The sequence below is a fragment of the Takifugu rubripes genome, chromosome 2 (genome assembly GCF_901000725.2).
Source record: "Takifugu rubripes chromosome 2, fTakRub1.2, whole genome shotgun sequence".
Taxonomy (NCBI): domain Eukaryota; kingdom Metazoa; phylum Chordata; class Actinopteri; order Tetraodontiformes; family Tetraodontidae; genus Takifugu; species Takifugu rubripes.
Genome location: NC_042286.1, coordinates 7,728,704 through 7,751,126, shown reverse-complemented (window position 1 = coordinate 7,751,126; position 22,423 = coordinate 7,728,704). Strand labels below are relative to the sequence as shown.

The 22,423-nt window shown below is 45.8% G+C and overlaps 3 protein-coding genes across 6 annotated transcripts; 2 read left to right on the top strand and 1 right to left on the bottom strand.

The window, feature by feature from the left end:
* Positions 1-961: 961 nt before the first annotated feature.
* LOC101074915 (heterogeneous nuclear ribonucleoprotein Q) lies at positions 962-7,940 on the bottom strand. Of its 4 annotated transcripts, none has more exons than XM_003962491.3 (12): positions 7,784-7,940; positions 6,106-6,265; positions 5,162-5,280; positions 4,868-4,975; positions 4,649-4,762; positions 4,281-4,457; positions 3,997-4,132; positions 3,524-3,729; positions 3,286-3,435; positions 3,074-3,195; positions 2,670-2,992; positions 962-2,571 (listed from the first exon to the last, which is right to left on the bottom strand). In XM_003962491.3, exons 2-12 carry the CDS (start codon positions 6,251-6,253, stop codon positions 2,555-2,557), a joined length of 1,620 nt encoding a protein of 539 aa, XP_003962540.1. In that variant the 5' UTR covers positions 6,254-6,265; positions 7,784-7,940; the 3' UTR covers positions 962-2,554. The 4 variants fall into 4 exon arrangements, with proteins under 4 accessions (XP_003962540.1, XP_029682814.1, XP_011616233.1 ...); XM_029826954.1 differs by having other exon boundaries at positions 962-2,531; XM_011617931.2 differs by having other exon boundaries at positions 962-2,528.
* Positions 7,941-9,801: 1,861 nt separating this feature from the next.
* cga (glycoprotein hormones, alpha polypeptide) lies at positions 9,802-11,023 on the top strand. Its single transcript, XM_029826977.1, has 5 exons — positions 9,802-9,878; positions 9,978-10,158; positions 10,235-10,337; positions 10,439-10,623; positions 10,746-11,023. Exons 2-5 carry the CDS (start codon positions 10,132-10,134, stop codon positions 10,818-10,820), a joined length of 390 nt encoding a protein of 129 aa, XP_029682837.1. The 5' UTR covers positions 9,802-9,878; positions 9,978-10,131; the 3' UTR covers positions 10,821-11,023.
* Positions 11,024-11,731: 708 nt separating this feature from the next.
* Positions 11,732-22,336, top strand: znf292a (zinc finger protein 292a). The gene is made up of 8 exons (XM_003962702.3): positions 11,732-11,911; positions 13,560-13,714; positions 14,035-14,113; positions 14,274-14,409; positions 14,514-14,716; positions 14,937-15,073; positions 15,551-15,692; positions 15,812-22,336. Exons 1-8 carry the CDS (start codon positions 11,762-11,764, stop codon positions 21,902-21,904), a joined length of 7,095 nt encoding a protein of 2,364 aa, XP_003962751.2. The 5' UTR covers positions 11,732-11,761; the 3' UTR covers positions 21,905-22,336.
* Positions 22,337-22,423: the final 87 nt, after the last annotated feature.

Sequence of the window (22,423 nt, the reverse complement as noted above, 5' to 3'; positions counted from 1 at the left end):
AACACACTTGTAACAACGAAGCAAGGTATAATTACCTTAATACCAAAACCAAACAGGGATAGAGCAGTTATTGATCATTTAAGGTCAATTGCACTTTTTATTATAGATTCTAAAATCTCTACTCATGCATTGGCCAGTTGACTTGAGATTATGAATTGTCAGCTATGATTTTTTTTTTTACACAGTAAATGTAATAAAGATTTGAGAGTATTAGTAACACAGGAATGTTGTCTCTTCCCAACTTTTTTTAAAGACTGATGCTCTCAAAATTAGAAGCCGATATTTGTTAACTTTGTTCACTAAAATTTTTGAGGATGAGATTTGATTTGGAGGATAAAAAAAGGCTATTTTGTCAAGACGTTATTGAAGCTTAAGAACATCTATTCTACAGCTGCACTATGGTCAGAAGGTTTTCTGAACAGTCATGTTACCTGGGTTTGAATAGTTCTGTCAAGTTTGTCTTCTTCATGCAAAACACTGTAAAATTTGTAGTTTAGGTTTAATAATATTGTGATTATTGGACAGTTTTATATACACAAATGTAGATTCTTAAAGTTACTTCAAGTTTTATTGCTTTTAAGAATGACTTAAACATTGTCTATGAGTTAAAGTGCCTTGAGACAGTCCAAGCTTCCACTGGTATAGTGACTAACCCATCAAGTTCATTTCATCTATTTTCTTTTCCATGTTCATTTATGGCTGCTGCTGTTTTCTTTGGACGGTCTTAAATATTTTAAATTTATAAAATATTTTGTAATGATGTGTTTGAGATGCACGTGTTTTTACTGAAGCTGTACATCAACCTTTTTGGTTTATTTTTGTGGTTCTTGCAGCTACTGGTTACCATTAATTTCTGCACAATATCTGGAATTGTTTACCCAATGGTCGTTTTGATTAATACAATAAAACCGCCTCCAGCCCGTCTCCATCTCAGCTTTTTATCCAAAGAGGAGGACACGGATAGAAATCAAAAACTTTATTACAAAAATAAGTTACACTCACCTCCATTTTACAGTATAAAACAATTTATTTGCAGGAATGCAAAAAATGTTGTTGGCCACCAACAATAGTTTAAAACTGCTAACATTTTTTTTTCCAAAAGGTGGTTGTTATGATTTTACTGAGGGAGTTAACTGTATAGAAAACTGGGATTGAAGAGCAGTTTCCTTCTTTTTGCTATACCTGGAAACAGAAATCCTTCACTGCAGTATCCCCTCTACCACTGTGGGACGATCCCTCGCCGAAGCGTGGCGGCCGCCATAGGGCGCACGAGCTCACCGGTGGGCTTAAATATGGCAATTCAGTCACCTGTCAAGTTTAGCTGTAAAGTTCCACCTGGTTGAGGCCTCTAGGAGCCGAGAAGGGATCGTTCGACATGATTCAGGACTGACTGGTAGCATCTTACATGATTCAGGTGTCGAAAAAGCATCTTAACCATATAAAAACCAACCACTGGATTAAAACAATGGTAAAAAAGGGACACTGCAGGGCTTTTTCTTTTTTTTTTTCTTCCCAAATTCAAGGCAGTTTGTTGCCCGTGATGTTGAAGCCTTTACAAAAGTAACGTTTTATCCGAGAAAAGAAAAAAAACAAAACTATACAACCAGTAACTACATACTCTGAAGAAGCAAGGCGGCTAATTCAGTTCAAAATAGGATAAAGGCAGGGCTTGTTCGGACTCATCACATGAGATTGTTTTGCATGCCCAGTTTGACTGTTTGCAGTGTCAGAGCTGCAGCTGAAATGACTATATTACATTAAGTACATTGTTTTTACACTGCAGCTCTTGTGCATATTTTGTATAAAAAACAAGCCCTGCTTTCATCAATATAGTTTCCCTATTTACAGTACAGGCCGGGTAGTTTAGTCCTCTGTACTGAGGTAGTCAACCAACCCTTTAAAAGACAAGTTCTGAAAAGAACCACTTTCCTGGAATGCCTGACTTATTCATGCCAGGTGGGTACACCCTAAAAACCTGCAAATGTTCTGTCAAACATCCAGATCAAACAATTAAGATTAACATGGATATTCCAACAATAAAAATTGCGATTAGCACAAAAATATACAATAGCATCAAGCTCCTTTGAGCCACTTCAAACCTAAGAACTTAAAAAGTGCAAATTCTTCAAAAATCATTTTTAAAAAATGGCATGTTCAGGGACAGGGAAGGGGGAGATTGTAAGGGCAATTCATAAAACCCTGCATACGAGGGCTTGCTTACGAGAGTTTGGGGCAAACGGGCGGTGGCGAGTATTCAGAATCCTCCAGTCAACTTTTGTTAGCTTTTCTTTCTTTTTTTTTTTTTTTTTTAAATATAGGGCGAGAGTTCCAGATATAAGTGGGAATAAACGTATAGGGGAGATGCTTCTTCTGTAAGGCTGGAATATCATTGGACCATGTTGTTGGGCTTTTTTTTTTTTTGCTTTTTTTTTTTTTTTCCATAACATCCATTGCAGCTTATGGTGTAACCCCACACATCAAGTCAGTATCCACTGTGACAGGTCAGGACCGCCCTCGACCCCGCTTCCCTGCTGCCAAGGAGAGCAAAGATTGATTAGAAAAGCTGTCCACCTTTAAAAAAAACAAAAACAAAAACAATAATCAACACTGTGTGATCCATCGGTTAAATGTGCTGCCTTTAAATAGCAAAACTTTGCGTTTTGACTTGCCTCTGCTGCTCGTTCCAGGGCCTCGCTGGGAGAAACCCAATCGGCCCCTGGGTGGTGCGGCGCCTCGGCCCTTGTTTTGACTGGCGGCGCCGCGGAGTCCCCCCCTTCCTCGTCCTCTCCCAGTTCCCTGGAAGTCGTCGTAGACGTAGTAGGGGTCGTCGTAGCCGCCGCGGTAATTGTGGTAGTCGTATCCGTAGTAACTGTAATAATCTTCATAGCCGTAATAATCGGGAGGGTAGGCGTAGCCCCCGCGCGCTCCCCTGCCTCTGCCTCTCGAGGGTGGGGGCATGTGAGGGGGGCCGTAATAATAGTATTCATCATACCTGAAAGAGTGGAAAATTCGACGTGAACGTGGGATCTGGTTCGATCGTGTTGGCTAAAAGGTCAAAGGTTACGGCTCTTACATGTGTGTTTTAGCAGCTTGCCTCTGAGCTTTGCGCTCTTTCCTCTTCTGATCAGGAGGCTTGGCAAAAACTATTTCAATGTGCTCGCCCTCCAGGTCTTTGCCATTCAGATCAGCCAGAGCCTGGTGGGGGGGGGGGGGGGAGATGATGACATGTTTTAGAGCGCCAGCAACTGGCCATCAGAAGTGACCGGCTTTTCTCCCTCTCCATACCTTCACTGCACCATCTCTTTCCTCAAAGTGGATGAAGGCGTAATCTTTGAGTTTCTTCACTCGCTCCAGCTTGCCGAACTGACTGAAGGCCTTCTCCAGTAATTCCTCCGTGACGCTGCTCGCCAGGTTCCTCACGAACAACACCTTGACCTGGTGACGGCCAGAGAAAATTCAGGGTCAGCGGAAAGCAGATACAGACTTAAATAGCCAGGGTGGTCGCCCTCGGCCCTATTCTGACCTTGGCCATGACCTCTGGGTCCGGGTCCTCGAGGGGATCAGCCCACTCGACGGTGACCAGGTTCCCCCAGACCTTGACCTTGCCGCTCATCAGCCGGCGGCGGGCCTGAGCTGCTGTTTTGTGATCTTCATACTCCAAGAAGCAAAAGCCCCGGTTCTTCTTTTTGTCGACTGGCTGGAGGTACAATATGACATCGTTTAGACCCTCTGTGGAGACATCAGAGAACACAGTCAGTCACAGATTTCCTTTAAGGTCACTTTTAACTCAACCCGACCACGAGATGATTCTGGCTCAACGACTTGTTGCATTTAGTGTCCGGTCAGATCTTAGCGGTAAACTGTCATGGTGAAACCAGTCACTCCAGTATAGTCATGAGGTCATCATTTGGACACAAACAGATTCCGTGATCAGGTGGTCAATGCAGGAAGGGGGGGGGGGGGATCTACTGAAATCCAGAGCAGCTGCTAACTCACCTGTGACTTTTGAGAACTCCTCGATAATCTGCTCTTTTGTTTTACTCTTGGGGATGGAGCCCACAAACAGTCTGTTATTGGCCACAGAGATGCAAACACCGATGTGTTTACCAGGCCGGATTTCATTGTTGTTGCACTGGAGGAAAAGTGGAGGAGAAGAAGAAAAGCTTTATTTACTATTGGGTAAATAAGGATTGGAACAACGTGTTGCCCTGGGAGGGGTGCCGAGCGGAGAAAAGGGGGACTTGTGCTGTGTCTGGACTGGTGATAGATCAAACTCCTACCAATTTCACCGCCTGCTGTGCAGCTTCTTTAGTGCAGAAAGTGACAAAGGCGTAGCCTCTGTTCAGGCCGCTGAGTGGATCCATCATCAGTCGCAGGTCCCAGATGGGCCCGGCTTTCTCAAAGAGCGGAACCAGCTCATCCTCAAACAGGTCTCTGGGTATTTTGCCGACAAATATCTGACAGAGGGGAGCATGAAGACGTCTCAATTTCAACTGGAGAGAAGAACTCCAGCTGGATGTCAGTTGAATACGTTTCCATCAGCTCTTAGCGGTAAACTATCAAAGTAACAAGAGTTACTACAGTGGTAAGAGTGTCATCACGCGGATGTCTAAATCCTCAACACCTGCTGGGAACTGCTCGTCTTTACCTCTGTACCGATGGTTGGCTGAGCCCCTGAATGAACAGCTTCAGGTGGGGGACCGCCATACTTCCTCTGGCCCGTTGTCACATCAAGTGTGTAGCCAGTCCTCTCCAGCAAAGCCTGTGATTGGACACCGTACAACCAAAAAAATGACCTCATTTCTATCAGACGGCGTCGTCGCTTTGGAAATTAAACAAATGGCGCCCTCAGATGTACGTTTCTTACTTTGATTTTGGCTTCATCTGGTCCTTTACTAGTGTCTGACACTTTGGTCCCTTGTTTCTCTCTCTGCCTGTATGTCTTCATCACACCACAAAGAAAGGCACTTTTGTTCTAAAGGCAGAAAATAGCGCAGCAGTATGAAACAATGATTAAAACATGATGTGGTTCTGGTGTGCAAAAGTGCTGCACATGGTTCCAAAAGAGACAAACGTCAAATTAAGTTCATGCAGACTCCACGTGGAAGTCAAGTGCTCTTTAATCCACGTCGTTGTGAAGGCGGCGGCGGCGCGGACGCACCTGAACATGTGAGAGGTCACTGTCCTTAAATTGCAAAAGAACTTGCAGAGCGCCCTCCTCGTTGAACTCTTTCAGCGCCTCGATGGCTCGATCATCTAAGTCACTGTGTGACACCAGACCTGAAGGCGGGCGACAGAGCACAACTGCTGAGTTACGGGATTAAACATGCTCGACATCATCACAACCACGGCTGAGATTATAATAGCAGCCATTGTGCCGCCTCGCCTGAAATCTTTCAAATTGCGTGAGGCCAATAAATTAGAGTTATTTCTGTGAAAGGGGGGAAGCTGCTTGCAGCCCTGACCTAATTGAACTGTATTCTGTGGTCAAAGAGCACTTTGCTCCCCAACCAGCACAGTGTTGCACAACTAATCACAACAGATGTGGCAGTGCAACTCGATATGCCTGTACCCCCGTCTACACTGTGGGAGATTTGAATGAGCTGATCTACAGTCTCCTCTGTGGAAGGGCCATCACCTGTCCCAGACTGCCCCGCACCAGACAGCTGCCCTCATTGTTTCTAGTCTCGCCCCATCTGGTTGAAAAGGCCAGGCCGCGATTTTCCGAGGTGTGACTGAACGTCCTAAAATGACCCCGATTGTGTCTCTGGTGCTTCTTCCGTATTATTTAGTGGTCTTCTAACCAAGCAGCAGGTGGTGTGGCTGGTGTGTCTACTCCAACAGCTCTGAGATGAACGTCATAAATACTCAGGGTGAAAATGGGACGGCAAAGATCAGACCATCACGGTTACATTTATACACTTGTGTGGGGTCATATTCTATGATACATATTTCACACTGCAGTACCCATTTTGGTAGGAAACCACAAAAAGTTGCTTATATTCCCCCATTCCAAAAAGGTGATAATGTGACAATACATGCAAGAAATTGATAAACAGAGAAAATTGCATATTTCAATATGCAAGTATATTCACTGTGCCTTACCTGCTATGTAAATTTCATCTAGTTTTTCAGCAACTTTCTGTGGTAAACCAGCTTCTAATAAAGTCTGGAAGTGTTCAGAATGGGTAACTGCAGCAGAGGTGTCCATTGGGTCTTCTGGACCATTTCCATTAATATGTTCTGTGGCCATGTCTCCAGAAATCTGTGCAAATGCAATGAGCCAAATTAATCTCGGATCAAGGGGAAGACCTGGGATTTGTTCAGAAGAGTGGAACGTCTCAGACTTCTCATGGAAACGTGCATCAACGGGAAAATGTGGATTTCGGTCATTTAGCGTTAGCGATGCAAAAAAGAAAAAAGAAAAGGAATTGCCCACATAAATGACATCAAGTGTTAAAGCACACAAACATACTGGCTTTACAAAGGTGTGTCGGTTTGCTCTTCCTTGCTCCAGGTTAGTGCACTAAGTTCACCTTACAGCACCGCTCTCACGGCCTTCTGACATAGCTGGACAGGAACCCTGGTCTGCACTGCTCTCTAAATTACACGTTAGCTTACTTTCCCATTGCTGACTTCAGCACAAGCTAGATAGTTGAAACACGTGTTCCAATGGAGAGTGACTCCCGGTTTCCGGTGGCTGACCCCGTTAGCGGACCCATTAGCAGTTCTTTCTTGACACTTTGACAGCTATTATCGTGAGAGGAACGTGGAAAGTCCAACGAACCATCGATCTAATCTTAACATGCGCGAATCCAAAGAAACCGTGGGACCAACTTCCAAAGCATAAATCTATATCATTAAAAAAAAAACCTCCCTTCATACTGTTGAATTTGGCAAAACGACGAGCGTTTTGCTTAAAGTTAACTCGGTTGTCGTCGCTGTCTTAAATTACAATGCAGCAAATTGTATCCAGCAATGCCTGCTAATCAAGCTTATATTGGAAAGCACGTGTTTTCTGTGGTTAAATAAGTTCTCCTGCGTTTTTAGTGCTTGAGCACTTAATTTCTTACATGAATAAATGAGGTGGGGGGGATTAAACGAAGATCTTGCACACAAAGTCACGTACCCTCGGGTATATTTTCGTGTCTGAGGTTAAGGATAAGGTTAGATCTAAGCTGGGAGGGACTGACTCGCACACGTTGAGGCTAGCTAGCAGGCTAGCTTGCGCAGCTAATGTTATAGCTATCGTGCTAACGGTGAACCTAAAAGACAATAACATAACAGACCGTACACCATTCCTACGTGTGCACCTCTTATTTGGAGGTTTGATGGGAGTGCGGCTGTCAAACGGTGCAGTAGCAACACCGGGTCGATTATTCTTGCTAGAAGAGCTGACTCGGTTAGCATATGATGACAATGAACATGTCAATTCCACGATCTGTCAAAATAGGTTAGCTCGGGCTAGCATTGCTAATTCGAAGGGAATTACATTGAGGCCATTGTTAGTCATTTGCCGACACGAGCATTACTTATTACTGAAGCACGGCTACGAAATTAAGTCAACTACAACCAGGCCTTGAAAGCTAGAGGTCTAGCCTGCTAAATGCGTGGTTTGTCAACGTGCCGCCATATAGGAAGAGTCCATTTTCAAAAAGCCGGTCTGGGGAACTCGCTCCCAACCACCACCAGTTTCCACATTGTTTAGAACAGCAGCACACGACTCAGACTTTTTACTCAAGGAGGCAACAATGACGTGACCGATCGATAGCATTCGCCCTACCTGCCGCTGGCTCACCAACGTGTATGGTGTTGGTAATTAAGGAAGATAAATGTGATTTTAAAAAGACAGGAAAAGTGTAAAACTCCCGGCACTGATCCGGCTCCAGTCATTCACTCTTGATGATGTAAAATGGCTGCCACGTTCACGCCTCGAGTTTTGTCTCGTCGATGGGGTTTCTTGGACAGCCCCGCACGGGCTCGCCTTGTATGCGTTATAGAGCGGCGGGTCAGCTCCAGCATCCATCCTAATTATTAGCTACGGACAGCCTTTTGTGATTATACAGCCTGTGATCCGCATAAAACGCCCCATCCGATGCCCCTTTCGAGAGATAAAGAGGATGTTTAACGTAGGACAACTGGGTTGTTAGTGTATGCAATGCTCGATTCATCATGAATGCATTTGCAACATCTGCACATATCCTCCGTTAAAATGTGGGTGGGAATGGCCTCCCACTTATAAAAACGCATGTCCACGTCGCCCGAGTGTCCCTGAGCAAGATTTGAACTCGCTGCCTAATTTAATGCAGGGAGCGAGGTTAGTTCCGACTTTCCGCCGCACGGTGTCGCTGTTGGCGTAGATATCGCAGCATGAACAAAAGACTTCCAAATTCAGCGAGTAAACAAAACAAAATGCGTTTTGAGCAGACTCCCCCCCTCCCATACAGAGAGACACATTCAAACGGAACGTTCTATTAATTAGTAGTAGAAAATTGCGTCTTTTAAAAAAAAAAATGATGACACTTCCATATAATCTGGTTGCTTTGCAGCTTCGTATGTTCAGGTGTTGGTTTGATTTGAATTTACTTTATGGCATCCAACCAAATCAAAACCAAACTGTTGAACATGGACTGTGTGCAGCACACAATAATAAAACTTCACAAATCACAACCAAAGGCAATGATTTTGGGGTCACTATGACCAGGAGTGACCTTAAAACCCCACCCTCAGGTCCTTCAAATGCATCTCACTATAGTGCTTCAACAAGGTTGTTCATGAAAGCCTGGGTTTTCTGCAGCTGTGGCTTCCCACATAACCGTGGCTTTCAGCCTCTCGTCCTCATGCAGCCAGATCAATACTTTATAAAGAGGGCGTCCTTGCATGTGGGCTCTGTTACATGCAGAACACGAGAAGCTCGGTGCCCTTCCATTCGTTTTTGAATGAGGAATCTGTGGAGCAGGACAATAAAACCGCTTTTGGGTTTTAATGAACAACCTTTAAAATATTTGTCATGCCCCAAACATGCACATCATGGCCAGGCAAATCACCGCAATATGGACAAGAATCAGCAGTTAACTCAAAACTACATAGAAAAGAGGGAACAGTGTTCCGTGTCAGTGGTTAAAATAATAGGACACAGTCCGGAACACTGTCTTCTGTTTATTCGTGTTTATCAGTGAATTCTCAAACAGTTTGTTTCCTTTGGAAGAGTTGTTGAAAAAAAAAAAACGATGCCACAGACCTCACAAATAGCTTTAAACATCATAACATAACTTTAGCACATGTTCTTCGTGGCTCATTTTGAAGTCAATGATCAACACAGCCACAAAAAGCAAACATAGATTTGTATACAGGTATATAGATACTCCAAAAAAGCTCTTTTGAGCTTCCTTTTAAGTATTTTCCTTAAGGTGTTGCAGGCAGGCAAGAATGGGTTTATATTCGTCCCGGCTGTTAAAGAGGTGGGCAACATCTCATGTCCCTGAATTTATTCAGAACAAATATTTTACTAAAATGACCTCCAAGCACCTGCTGGTCATGCAAAAAGACAACAAATGTTAACATCTAAGAAGCTAAATCCCAGAGTTTGGGGCTTTTCCCTGTTTTAACCTCATAAGAGCTCTTTATTAATGGATTTTTCTTGATTTCCAGCAAATAAGCAGCATTAGAGTATAACCACTGCTGTGGTAGTATAACCCGAAATGTGAGGCCAGGTCACGGGAGGCTAAAGAAGCACTTTGTAAAACAAGGATTTTTACAAAGGTTTGGGATTCCGAACCTGAAGAAATCCCTGAAGATATTCCAGAACACACTTGGGCCACTGTCAGCAAACCCTTCACATCCTTCGTCATGACAAATGACAAAGCCGCAGTTACTTGGTGACAAAAGCCTGCGGATTAACTTCAGCATCCATAGTCAGGACGTGAGGAGATTGATATTGACTTTCCGCTGCTTTTGTTATTATTTGCTGCATAAAGGGAAAGGTCACGAAGCGGAAAGTCGGCGTGGACGGCGATAACATCAGTAGGCTTGGCTCGGAAAGTCGTCACAGGCCGGCAAGACGGCGGTATAAATGACCCGGAGGGAGGCCGAACTCCGGAAAACTAAACACAGGTGTCCCGCAGACGGAAAATGAAGGGAGAATCTTCGCTCAACAAGGTGACGGTCCGTCTTTTGACTTCCTGTGGCTATGATGAAACGGGCTTTGACCCCCTGTCTTTTGCCTCTGTACTAGGTGACAGCAATGGGCTCGGCCAAATCAGCCGGAGCGGTTCTTCTTCTCTTGTCTTTCCTTCTGTATGTAGCTGACTCTTACCCCAACTTTCCCAAATCAAACAGTAAGATTTCCACAGAAGATTCCTAGAATGAATTGCGCCTTTGACCTTTGCGCCTCTGCTCAATGACCTTTGAGTTTAAACTCTGGATGCTCTCTCCCCAGTGGGCTGTGAGGAGTGCACGCTGACGAAGAACAGCGGCTTCTCCAGGGATCGTCCCATCTACCAGTGCATGGGCTGCTGCTTCTCCAGAGCGTACCCGACGCCTCTAAAGGCCATGACCACCATGACCATCCCGAAGAACATCACCTCCGAGGCAACGTGCTGCGTCGCCAAGCAGAGCTACCAGGTGCCGCCGACAACGTCTGCATGAGCTCAACGCCCCGTTCACCTCGGAAGACATTAAAACCTACCGTTTCTGCCTCCTTCCCGACGCTCCTGTTCACTCCTGCGTCTCTGTTCCTCTTTCAGACGGAGGTAGCCGGCATAAAGGTGAGGAACCACACCGAGTGCCACTGCAGCACCTGCTACTATCACAAGATTTGACAGCTGGAAGATGGAGACCGCTCTTCAGTGTTCATCCTGGCCTTGAGCTCTTTCTTTTCATCTGCACAAGCTGTTATAAAATGTAATTTCCTGCGTCGCCAGGTCTGTTCTGTGACTCAGTGTTTAAGATTATTATTATTATTGTGCGTGGCTAGATGCAACAGATTAACTGTAGATTGAAAAGCAATTAAAATGTGAACATCGATAGATGTCCGATTATTTGGGAACGGGGATGGAGAGGATGAACATGGAGGTGGAGGCTGTTATAAATAGGTCCTAAAATGTAACACATACACACTCGAAGCCTCTGACGTGAGGAGAAGGCCACAAAGGAAGCTTTATTCAAAAGAAATACCTTCTACATCGTGTTCGGTGCAATCAATTTGGAAGGACAGTGTGCTGACCTGTTTAACAGTGTGCTGTTAGCTGCCTTCAGGTGAGCCAAAATAATCACCCCCGTTTGTGAACATCTGCTCGGCTTAAGTGTCCTTGACTTTAAAAAGCATGACCAGGCCAGGAAAATAACAAAACAAATAATGTGTCACGGAGGGCGGAGATGGATTAGTTTGCCTGGTTTTGCTTTTGGAAGGTGGATGAGCTCCTGGTGCTTATTGCCTGGAGGTCATAGCTGACCTGGAGCTGCATGGATGGACCAGGGGGAAACACAGAACTCCTGCCCGCCTCGGATCAGCTCTCAGCGGGTTCGCTCACCTGCACTTGTGCACGAGTGCAATTTTTTTTTTAATCGTGCACGGTCTTTTCCCCCCAAAATATAAAATATATTTACACATATATATCACCATTTCTATTAGATTTTGTTGACAGGTTGGGAATGGGTATGCGGAGCACACAGTGTGCTTTCCCTTCCCCCCTGCGTGCGCGTGCGTGTGCGAGTCTGGCAGCGTAACATCTGTGCGTACGCGGTCGTGATTGTTGTGAAGATGGCGGAGGGGGAGACAGAGAAGGAATATGACACACGGAATGCTATCGGGGAGCTCCGAGAGCGGTTCCAGGGCTTGACCACGACTTTGAAAGAGAGCTCGCTGTCTCCGCTGGAAGCCTCGCTGCGTTTCTGCCAGGACTTTTGCCAGGTTTGCCCGTTCTTCTGCTGCTCATCCCGGGGCAGCCTGCAGCCCCTCTAGCTTCCTGGCCGAGGATGCGCGTCTACGTTTGCTACAACAATGTAGCTAAGGAGCTAGCTGCCTTGCTAGCAGCCTGGCATTTAAGATGGGGAAAAAACCCCGCTGGCGCTTTTCAGGCACTATCTCTGCAATATGTGTTCGCGATTTATGCGTATTTCCAAAGTAAAACAGTGCACGCAGGCAGGGGAGAGGGCAATGAGTGGTAATTACGCATTTATTAACCGTATTTTCCAGGCCAGATGGCTAATAGCAGATGGATGTTGCTAGCTGGTATGCAGGGTCCCCCTGTCCTGTGCAGTGGTCATGCTGTGCAAAAATGGATAGCTACGTTAGCGAGATTTTACCAGGCGTTTGCACCGACGTGCACCCGATTCGCCTTCCCTGGAAAGGTTCGAATGCTACGACCGTGTAACAACGCCTATTAAAGTTTTCGTCCGGCGTTAAAGGGCTGACTTCATGGAGCCGCTTTTATCGCACGGAAAGATCAATGATTTTTCCAAGGTGCTGGCCCGGGCCTTGTGCATCAATTAATCCAGCCAACCACATCAGCGCACAAGCCCTTTTCCAGCAGTTTGAGCAGGAATGGCATGAAATGGTGATTCGGTGTCAGTGTTGGCGATGTGGCTGCAGATCTTTTCTTTTTTTTTAAAAAAAAGAGAGAATAGAGAAAATAAAATGGAAAGTGTGGCTGTGGTCAGTGACTCCATTACACCTCCCCTCATTAATTTGTCCTGATCAGTTCAGCAGCATGCGAGGGGTCGGTCGACTCGATACCTCCCCGAAACCTCCTCGATCACCGCAGTTTCACTGAAATAGTAAAAGTTTGTAGGGGGATTCATGTGTCCAGGAGGGACCCCATGCAGCGCTGAAGTTTTTGGGTCTACACTCGGGTGGGCTGCAGCTTATTGCGTGCAGAAAAGCCACGATGCAGATTTTTTTCTCTCCTTTGTAGCAATGTAACAATGAATGAATGAATGAGTGAAGTTTTTCAGGGCGACGCTGATCAATAAAAAGGCTTTTGTGTGAAATAGATACACAGAGGGACATTTCAGAGATGGGGATTTGCTGCTGCAGGGTTGTTAAAATATGGCTGAACGGTAAACACTAAAAAAAATGCTGCAAAGCTTGAATTTGCTTGTTTACATTAGGCGTGAATATGCATTAATTCCCTCCCACCAGGTGGTGAAACGTTTGTGAATTATTCGTTTTGCTGTTCAGGCCTTGGTTTAGGTAAACAGCATTGATTTGTAGAATCAGCTGAGCATAATGTGTATATATGTCTATATGCACAGATCTCTCTTTTGTGTTGGCTCAATAGTAGTTCAGTTGTAGAGAATGTTTGTTCTTAATTAAATGTCAGCATTTACTTAAGTTAAGTACTTAAGTATTGTGGTATTATTCTATGGTAGGAAAAATGACACATAAAAATCCCCAAAAGTCACAATAAAAACACTAGTGTGAACACATTTTAGTTTATTGTTAAGAAAGGCCTCAAGATGTTTATGTAAAGCATTAGACATTAAAAAACCTTTAAAAATGCTCCAAAGCTTTTGACGGTAGCTGAAGTATACTGATGGGGTGTCGCGATGTTTTCCAGGTGCTAGTGGAACACGCTAGCCTTTGGAAAACTGATGAGGATCCACTGCCTTTGCTGGAGGTCTACACTGTCGCCATCGTCAGCTTCGCCAAGGCTGTCTCCCATCTCGCCTCCGAATGTGAAAACGCGCCACTCCTACTTGAAAAGTTAGCACTGTGAGTACGAAACCCTGACTGGGATTCTCAGTCAGATGGTGATGAGTTGAGCTGTGAATTGTACAACATCTCCAAGTTTTGGTTTTCCCCCCCTTTGTAAACATTTCACAAATGACACTTAATACATGTCAGGAAACAAAGAAACCATCATAGAAATATAGATTGAGCACTTTTACTGGATGATTTTTGCACACAGACTGAGGAGACAGCAGATGAAGCTCCACCGCCCCGCTGATGTTGTTCTTGTTTGGGGAGTGTAACGTGTGCACGGATCCTTGACCTAAATGTATATTTACCAAATGACTGTGTTGACTGTGCAGGAGCTGTGCGGAGCTGTTGCTCTTACTGCCCCAGCATGTCCCTGGTGCCTTATGGGAGGAGTTTCAGACCTCCATGAAGGTCAGTATCATTAGGCTTGTTAAGATCCGATCCCTTGAGGCTTATCTTTGCATCCACTGGCAATGAAAAATCATTGAAAAATCGATGACAGAAGCGATTCTGCAGGTTCTCCTTGCAGAGGCTGTTGCGCTATTTAGCACATATTTATCTGCTTTTACAGTTGGCACACGGCCTCTTGCAAGAAAGCGGGAGCACACAGCTTCTCCTTCTCTCATTTCTGGCACAGCAGGATGGCGTCTGGTCAAACGCCACACTAAGCAGCATCTTATCCAATCAAATCCCTCATATTGAACAAGGTCAGTCTTTCCTTGACATTACTGTTATGGTGATCAGAAATCCCACCCGTGTGCAAGAACTGTCTCATTTATAGTTTCCCCTTTGTTGCTCCTCTGTTGTCCAGTTCATGAGTATCTTGAGTTGGAAGGTCCAGCACTTCTCACCATGCGAATAAAGCACCTGATCAAAGTGGAAAGCGTTGACAAAGCTGCCATTCTGGCCAAGGTGTGCTCCGAGTACCCGGGATATGAAGGAAAAGGAAACTTTAAACAGACCTACTTGGTTTGCATCTGCATGACGAAAAGTCAGGAGCAGCTGATGGAAGAGGTATGAAATAAAACAGGTTTCTGGAGCCCACAAATCATTTTATCAATAATATACCGTCTGCAAACTGAAAGAAAAACCTTCAAAGTTGCATTATAAAATCATGTAAAGGCACAACTAATGGATTTAAAACCGATTTGAAGAGCCAAAAATATGCATTTACATTCCACATGATCTGATTTAAATGGGCTCGTTATTTCGTTCTCCCTGCCTCCCCTAATAGATTTCATCAGTGGACTGCAAAGATGCTCTCGAAATGATCTGCAATTTAGAGTCCGAGGGAGACGAGAAAGGAGCGCTGAGCTTGTGTTCTGCCTTTCTCAAGAGGCAGCTTCTGCAAGGAGATGTTTACTGTGCCTGGTGAGTTGTGCTTTTCATTGGGAAAAAAAGATTTCATTGTTAGGTAACAAGTTGAACGTTTTCTGTAATGGGAGCAAGCACAAAAGGGAAAAACAGTTTAAAAGCGGGAAGACTGGATAACATTTAGGCTATTTTAGTCAGCTGAAGCAGAATTATTGTGTTGACTGATCCCAACCTCTCATTTTTACAGTAGGACTCTGTAATATTTTTGTTTTGGACGCAACAGAAAACAGTATTGCGCAATTCACCTTTGTGGTCTTGTGCGCTTGCTCAAAATCACTGAAAAGGCTCCGACCTGCGTTTATCCCACCATGAATGTGGTGGCGTATTCCAAATGCTCCACTTTGGAGCCTGGTTTCGTCTCGCTCCTCTTTCAGGCGCTTCCATGGAAGGGGACCCAAAACGATGTCGTTTACACGGGGCCTTAGTTCAGCTCTGGCCGTGGTAACGTTCAGCTGCTGTGATTTTATTTTTCAGGGAACTCACGCTGTTCTGGAGTAAGCTGCTGATGCGTTTGGAGTCATCGGCCGACACGTTTCTTGGGAAGAGCAAAGAGATGGCTCTGCTCTGTGGAAGCGTCTGTCATATTCTGTTTCTCATCAAGGTGATCCAAAACGAGGTGAGGATGATTAATTACGAACTAGCTTCTGATAAGGTTAAGCGCCACTGTTGACGACACGAAGACTCCTGTAAGGGAACTTACCGGAAGATTCCATAGTAACTGTTTTATTCCCCTAGGTTGGAGAGCTGGGGCTTCCCGTGTGTGTGGAAATGTGCATTCAGGCTTTGAAAATGACCTCCCCTGACCATAAGGACACCAAGTCTACCATCTGCAAGACCATTTCCTGCCTCTTACCGACCGATCTAGAGGTCAAGCGTGCATGCCAGCTTACCGAATTCCTCCTGCAGCCCGCTATTGACTCGTACTATGCCGTTGAGTCACTGTACAATGAACCTGACCAAAAGCCCGAGGAGGACGGGAGTCTACCAGTGCCCAACTCGTTGCGCTGCGAGTTACTGTTGGCCTTGAAGACACAGTGGCCTTTTGACCCCGAGTTCTGGGACTGGAAAACGCTGAAACGCAACTGCTTGGCACTGATGGGGGAGGAGGCAGCTATTGTGTCATCCATTGACACTTTTAATGACACAGATGAACAGGAAGTCGAAACAGCGCTTGGAAAGCTTCCTGAATACAGAGATCTGGAGGATTTCCTGCTAACCACTACAAATGAACTCAATGAAATCACAGATGAAAGGGAGAAGAACAGAGAAGCTAAGAAGCTCCGGGAGCAAGGTTTTGTGTCAGCCCGTTTCAGAAACTGGCGAGCCTACATGCAGTATTGTGTCTTGTGTGACAAGGAGTTCCTGGGTCATAGAATTGTTCGCCACGCACAGAAGCATTTCAAGGACGGCATGTATCTCTGCCCGATTTGTGCAGACAGCTTTGAAAGTAGGGAGGTTTTAGAACCACATGTAGCATCACATGTTAAGCAATCCTGCAAAGAGAGACTAGCTGCCATGAAAGCTGCTAGGAAGGTAACCAAACCACCTCAGTCCCCTAAAAGTCCATCAAAAAACCCAAAAGTTGCTGTCACTACCCCTTTCAAAGTGGAATCTCAGATTAAACCAGAACAAACCACATCAGATGCCAACATGAGTCAAGACTGTTTCTGTCCTGTCAAAAACTGCTCCAAGGCTTTCAAGTTTTTCCGTAACCTCATGGCTCACGTCAGATCTCACAAGGACGACGAAGAGGCCACGAGATTTTTGGAGATCCAGAAACAGAAAGTAGTGTGCCAGTACTGCAGACGGCAATTTGTCAATGTCAGACACCTTAACGATCACTTGCAAATACACTGTGGCACCAAACCCTACATCTGCATACAGCTGGATTGCAAAGCTAGTTTTAACTCTAATTCTGAACTTCTCATGCATAGAAAAACGCATCCCGAGTTTAAGGCCCAGTGCATGTTCCCCAACTGTGGCCAAGTTTTTAACGAGGCCTACTTGTTGTACGATCACGAGGCGCAGCATTATCTTACCTACACCTGTCAGACGGATAACTGTGGCAAGGTATTCCATTCGCAGTCTCAGTACCTGTCTCACCAAGAGATTCACAACATAAGTTACGCAGTGAACAGTCTACCCCTGACTAATGAAAACCCTCCTGCCACTCCAAAAGTACAATCACCGCTTGAGACCACGCTGAGCCTTGAAAGGATTAACACAGATGCTGAAATGAAGGAGGCATCGAGGGCAACAGCATCGCCGTGCACATCAGAGGAGATGGCCAAAGACGGTTGTCCCGTGAGAGTGAAACACTCAATTGAGAGCATGCTGAATTGTTCCGATCAGGCGCTAGATGAGCCGGACAAATGCTACACTCCCCTGACCAACCCCACTCCAGTGCCAATCGACGTGGCGTCGGCGCCACCAGAAGCGGCATTAGCACAAAACGATGCGGCCCCAGCGCCCGAGGCTCCTCAGCCGCCCCAAAACCTTCCCGCGCATGTCGAGATCACCCCAGTTTACACACACATGCCTACTGCCCCGAATGCTGTGGCAAGCCAACAGAGAGAGGGACTTAATTATATCCAAGGCAACGACGCTCCCAAAGCAGTTATACAAGCAGTAAATCCTGAAAAAGTCAAGACGGAAATTCCTTCCTCGCTGCAAGGTTATCCTTCCAACACACCTGTGACTGCTGGCGGCGAGGAGAATCAGCACTGCTGCCCGTTTAACGACTGCACGCGCGCGTACAGCACGAACAAAAGTTTATCTAGACACGTGAAAAAGCAACACCCCGAAATATTTGAGGACTGGAAATTGGCAAAGAAATACAACAGAGTGGCCAAAATTACCAGCAAAAAAGCATCAAGAGGGCCAGGTCTCCCCTTCCAGCCTGAGAACACAGGAAACAGACCTCCAAATCAGCCAGGAATACTATGCAAAAAACCCGGGATGCAGCAAATGGATTATCCAGCGGAATGTTCATCCTCACCAGCCCAGTGTTATCCTGGATCAATGGAGCCTGTGCCTATCACTCCAATGGTGAACCCTTCACTGTACCCAGCATGGGGAAGCTCAAACAATGCCGGCGGAATAATGCAGTCAGACATGGCCCAGTCATGGTCCGCACCTCCTGTTAATAACTGCTATTCAGATGCCTTCAATATGAATGAATATCCCTCCCGGAGCTACCCTCAGTGGCAGGCAGACCCCTATCAAACCACAGCACCTCTGCAATCCGATAGAGATCCTTCAATGGCAGCTATGCATGGCCCCAGCGTGTCACACACACCTTCAGATTCAAGTTTGATGTCTCAGTATGTGTCCAGCTCTTTGATGCTCGACAATGGCGGACAGATGCATAACGGAGGTCATCATCAGTATGGAATAATGCCTCCTGAGGGCAGCGCAGACAGCGTAGAGTTGAGAAAGAGTAATGAAAATATGACAAGCCAGGATAGTGCGCCTAATATATCAACTATTGACAGTCTCCCGGAGGGAAATTACCACGCTCAGTATGATCAGCAAGAAAACTCCAGTCCGGCAGAGGCCGCACCAGTTGATATTCACATGAAATGCCTGAGCAGAGAAGCACAGGTGGCTTTAAAAGCTGCAGAAGAAACAGTTAAAACAGACAGTGTATCTACTCCCTACGAACCAATGGACACTGCGGAGCCAACCAGTGTCTCTCACCCAGAATTCCCCTATGAAGAGGACTGTTCCAATGCTGACTGTGAGATGAACACTCCAGAGGACAAAGGCGTTGACCCCGACACGCAGAACGCCAAACGCAGCAGAATGAGCAAGAGGACCAAATGGCCAGCCATCATTAAGGATGGGAAAGTCATCTGTCGGAGATGCTTCAGGGAGTTTGCGAGCACCAAGTCTCTCGGCGGTCACTTGTCCAAACGTTCCCAGTGCAGACCTGTGGATGAAATCGACTTGACGGCCGATCTGCCGACGTCTTTCCTTGATTTTCTGAACGACCCCCACGTCCCCGACACAAACGGTGCGATGTTCATGCCAAACGGCGATTTCTCACAAGAATCTTGCAGTCTGACTCCTTTGAACGCACCCACGCAGTTAAAACAGGAGCCGCAAAATACCAATATAACAGACTTTCCCAAACCTGCGACTGTTCCCCCTGAAACCCAACAAGAGAAGCAGGCAGATGCAGCTAATCCAGCCCTAGCAGTATCTCATCAGGAGGATCACTTGGTGGAAATATCACACGCATTTCAAAGGTTAGATTTGATTGAGGCTGCCCAAGAAAAGATGAGGAGCGCTCTGGCGTTAGGGCAGACCGTCAGTCATGGTGCCACAACCGCTGTTCCAGACAAAAGCAAGCTGCTGACTAAAGGTGATGACAAGCCCACTGAGAAGGTGCACAAACCTTTCAGGTGTGATCAGGAGGATTGCGATTACTCCTTCATGACAAAGGAGGCATTATTCAGACACTTGACCAAGATGCACGATTACACGAATGAGATGATAGAAGAGTTAAAAAGGACCCCATCCAAGCTGTCCCCCTACCCCTGCCAGATCTGCCCGAAGACGTTCACTCGAACAACGGGCTTGAGGATTCACTACGAGAAAGTGCATCGGTTGTCGAAGGCAGAAATCCAGAAGCTTAAGATTAGTGCACGAAACAGGCGTGCCTTTCGGTTAAATAAAGATGGCACGGTGGTTAGCCAGGCAACCGCTGATTCCAACAGCAGCCCCGCCACGCAGTCTGCAGCAGCATTACCTGCTATAAAGCAAGAACCACTTGACATTTCAATCGCCCAGCAGGCAGCCGCTGACAACAATCCAGAAACTGTTCAGATAAACTCACAAAACGAAGCAGGTAACCAGGACTTGAATCCCGAGGCCACAACTGTGACTCAACTACCGTCACCTCCTAACAACTTGACTGCTAATTTGTTTGGTGAGGTTCCTCCTTCAGCCCCAGAAAACCCACAAGTTGCAGTGGTACACAACACTCCAGATCTAATGCAAAAATACGAAATTCATGAGACATTAAGCCCGACCGTGAACGCAGCCCTGCAGCAAGGCCAAACGGATGAATCACCAAACAAAGCAAATGAGCCAAAGTCCATCCCTGCATCTGCATCCTCCTCCCCAGACAAGCCTGGCAGTTCTAAAAACACACCGACCAAGGATGAATCCCAGAAAAGAGAGAGAGCCCAGAAAAGGTTGAGTCTGAAAATGTGTGAGACGGACAACGGCTTCAGCCCGTACAGGCCCTACCGCTGCGTTCACGAAGGGTGCTCCGCTGCCTTCACCATCCAGCAGAATCTGATCCTCCACTACAGGGCCATGCATCAGGCGGCGCTTCCCCCCATTAAGCACGAGGTGGAGCCTGAAGTGGCGAGCGTGACGAGCGTGCCGGAAAACAACCAGAGCCCAGACAAAGACGACGAGGTCAGATGTCAGGTGAAAGACTGTTCCAGGGTTTTCATGGGAGTCACAAGGCTAGTGCAGCATTACCTCTTACTTCACAAGTTTACCCGTGACAAAGCCACGGCGATGATGGCTAGCATGGACATAGGGACTTTCCACTGTGATCAGGCTGAGTGTGCGCTCCCCTTCAACTCTGTCGACAAATACATAGAGCACATCAAAAACTTTCACAAGGAAATCGCCATCTCCGAGAGCGGCTCCGTTGACAGGACTTTTAAGTGCGAGTATGACGAGTGTGACCGCGTTTATTCCACTAAATCTAACCTCCTCCGTCACCTGATAAAAAAACACAACTACGTTTACGATCCAAAAAGAACCGACGGGAGAAGAACTAAGTCAGTAGGGCTCTTCACAAGCGTCACCGATGGGAAGGAGAACATGGAAAGTAAGTTGAAACTGAAGAAGAAAAACACTAAAAAGAAAGATGGGAAGTCCATTGAACACTGGACCAGCTTCGGGAAGCCTACGCTAAAGACCCACGAGGAGGCGTCGGCCATGTGCACCAAGAAGTCTTCCCTACAGTACCCGTGCATGATAATAGGCTGTGACGCAGTGGAGTTTGCTGAAAGGAATATATTTAAGCATTACACCACCCATGGCCTCACAGAACGATACATTGAAGATCAGAGGAGCCAGTTCATATTCTGCAAAAAGTTCCCACGTGCGAGATTCAAAGATTCAAACAAAACAGAAGGGGCAACGAGCTCATCTTCTGAGGAGACCGAGGCAGAGGACGGGGAAAAGCCTGGGGAGGAAAACTCGGAGGAGCCCCTGTCGGATAGCAGCAGGGTGGAACAAGAAGATGGCAAGCTGTCTAACGACGATAGTGCGGAGTCTCGATCTTCCAATGGGATAGAAGGAGGAGCGAAAAGAGGCCGCCCCAAAAAACCTGCCCACCCAACACCAGCGTGTGCAGAGAGGATGCAGACCCTGAGGAATCGCGCCGGTGTCACGACCTCGAGAGAGAACTCAAATCCTGGCACCCCCACAGCCCAAGAACAACGTGAAGACGGAGTTACACCCGTATCTTTTAAACCTTTAGGACTTGAAGACTCTTTTCTTAAGTTCTTGGAAGCCTCCGAGTCAACACAACCTTCCAAGCGCAAATTTAACGATAAATCTGGTGCCGAGTTGCCGCCCAAAAGACAACTGACTCACAAACAGAAGTCTATCAGAGGTAAAATTGCCGAATGTGAAATTCTCGTCGACTTCAGAAATCCTGTCAATCTCAAATCAGCGAACAATGTCAAGATTGTCATAGATAAAACATTTTCAGACGGTGCTGATCTTTTGCTAAAGCAGCTACAAGACATGAAGCCCCTAGTCATAATTAAGAAGTGGTTCTATAGCGGATCGTAGCCCAGTGTTTTGTTTTTAACTAGATCTCACTCAGGATTTGAGATGTTATGCTGCAGAAAGGGTTTGTCTGTTGATGCATCGGCTTTTCAACTTTTAACAGTCACAGTCACAGTTCATGATGAAATGGCCTATTTTGTACTTAAAACACGTCTTGGATGATTTTAAGTATGTATGTTAGTTATGATAACCAGGTAATCTATAGGGCATAGATTTTAGAACCATGTTTGTATTTATGCTTAGTACTGAAGATGTTTTTTTTTTTTTCTTTTGCTAAATGGAGACTTTTAAAGAAAAACGATTTTATATATCCCTATGGGATTTTCAAGTTCTGTTTGTATTTATTTCATCCTTTTTAAACACTAGTAGACCTATCTGTAATATTTACATGTCTTCCACAGTGTTCAATAAAATAATACTGGTCCTTTTTTAAAAGACTGCATCATCTGTGTTTTTTAATATTTTAATATAATAATTTATTGTCTATTTGCGGACAAGAGGGCTTTATATCATTCTTGCATC

Bases quoted from the DNA above. Each gene is read 5' to 3' on its own strand.
- LOC101074915 (XM_029826954.1), bottom strand. From the start codon at position 6,253: ATGGCCACAGAACATATTAATGGAAATGGTCCAGAAGACCCAATGGAC. The intron at 4,976-5,161 runs GTGCGTCCGCGC...TTCTGCCTTTAG, and splicing joins GTGACCTCTCACATGTTCAG to AACAAAAGTGCCTTTCTTTG. The intron at 2,532-2,669 runs GCAAGTCAAAAC...TCTCCTTGGCAG, and splicing joins CCCTGGAACGAGCAGCAGAG to CAGGGAAGCGGGGTCGAGGG.
- cga (XM_029826977.1), top strand. From the start codon at position 10,132: ATGAAGGGAGAATCTTCGCTCAACAAG. The intron at 10,159-10,234 runs GTGACGGTCCGT...CCTCTGTACTAG, and splicing joins GAGAATCTTCGCTCAACAAG to GTGACAGCAATGGGCTCGGC. The intron at 10,624-10,745 runs GTGCCGCCGACA...TTCCTCTTTCAG, and splicing joins TCGCCAAGCAGAGCTACCAG to ACGGAGGTAGCCGGCATAAA.
- znf292a (XM_003962702.3), top strand. From the start codon at position 11,762: ATGGCGGAGGGGGAGACAGAGAAGGAATATGACACACGGAATGCTATC. The intron at 14,410-14,513 runs GTCAGTCTTTCC...TCTGTTGTCCAG, and splicing joins AATCCCTCATATTGAACAAG to TTCATGAGTATCTTGAGTTG. The intron at 15,693-15,811 runs GTGAGGATGATT...TTATTCCCCTAG, and splicing joins TCAAGGTGATCCAAAACGAG to GTTGGAGAGCTGGGGCTTCC.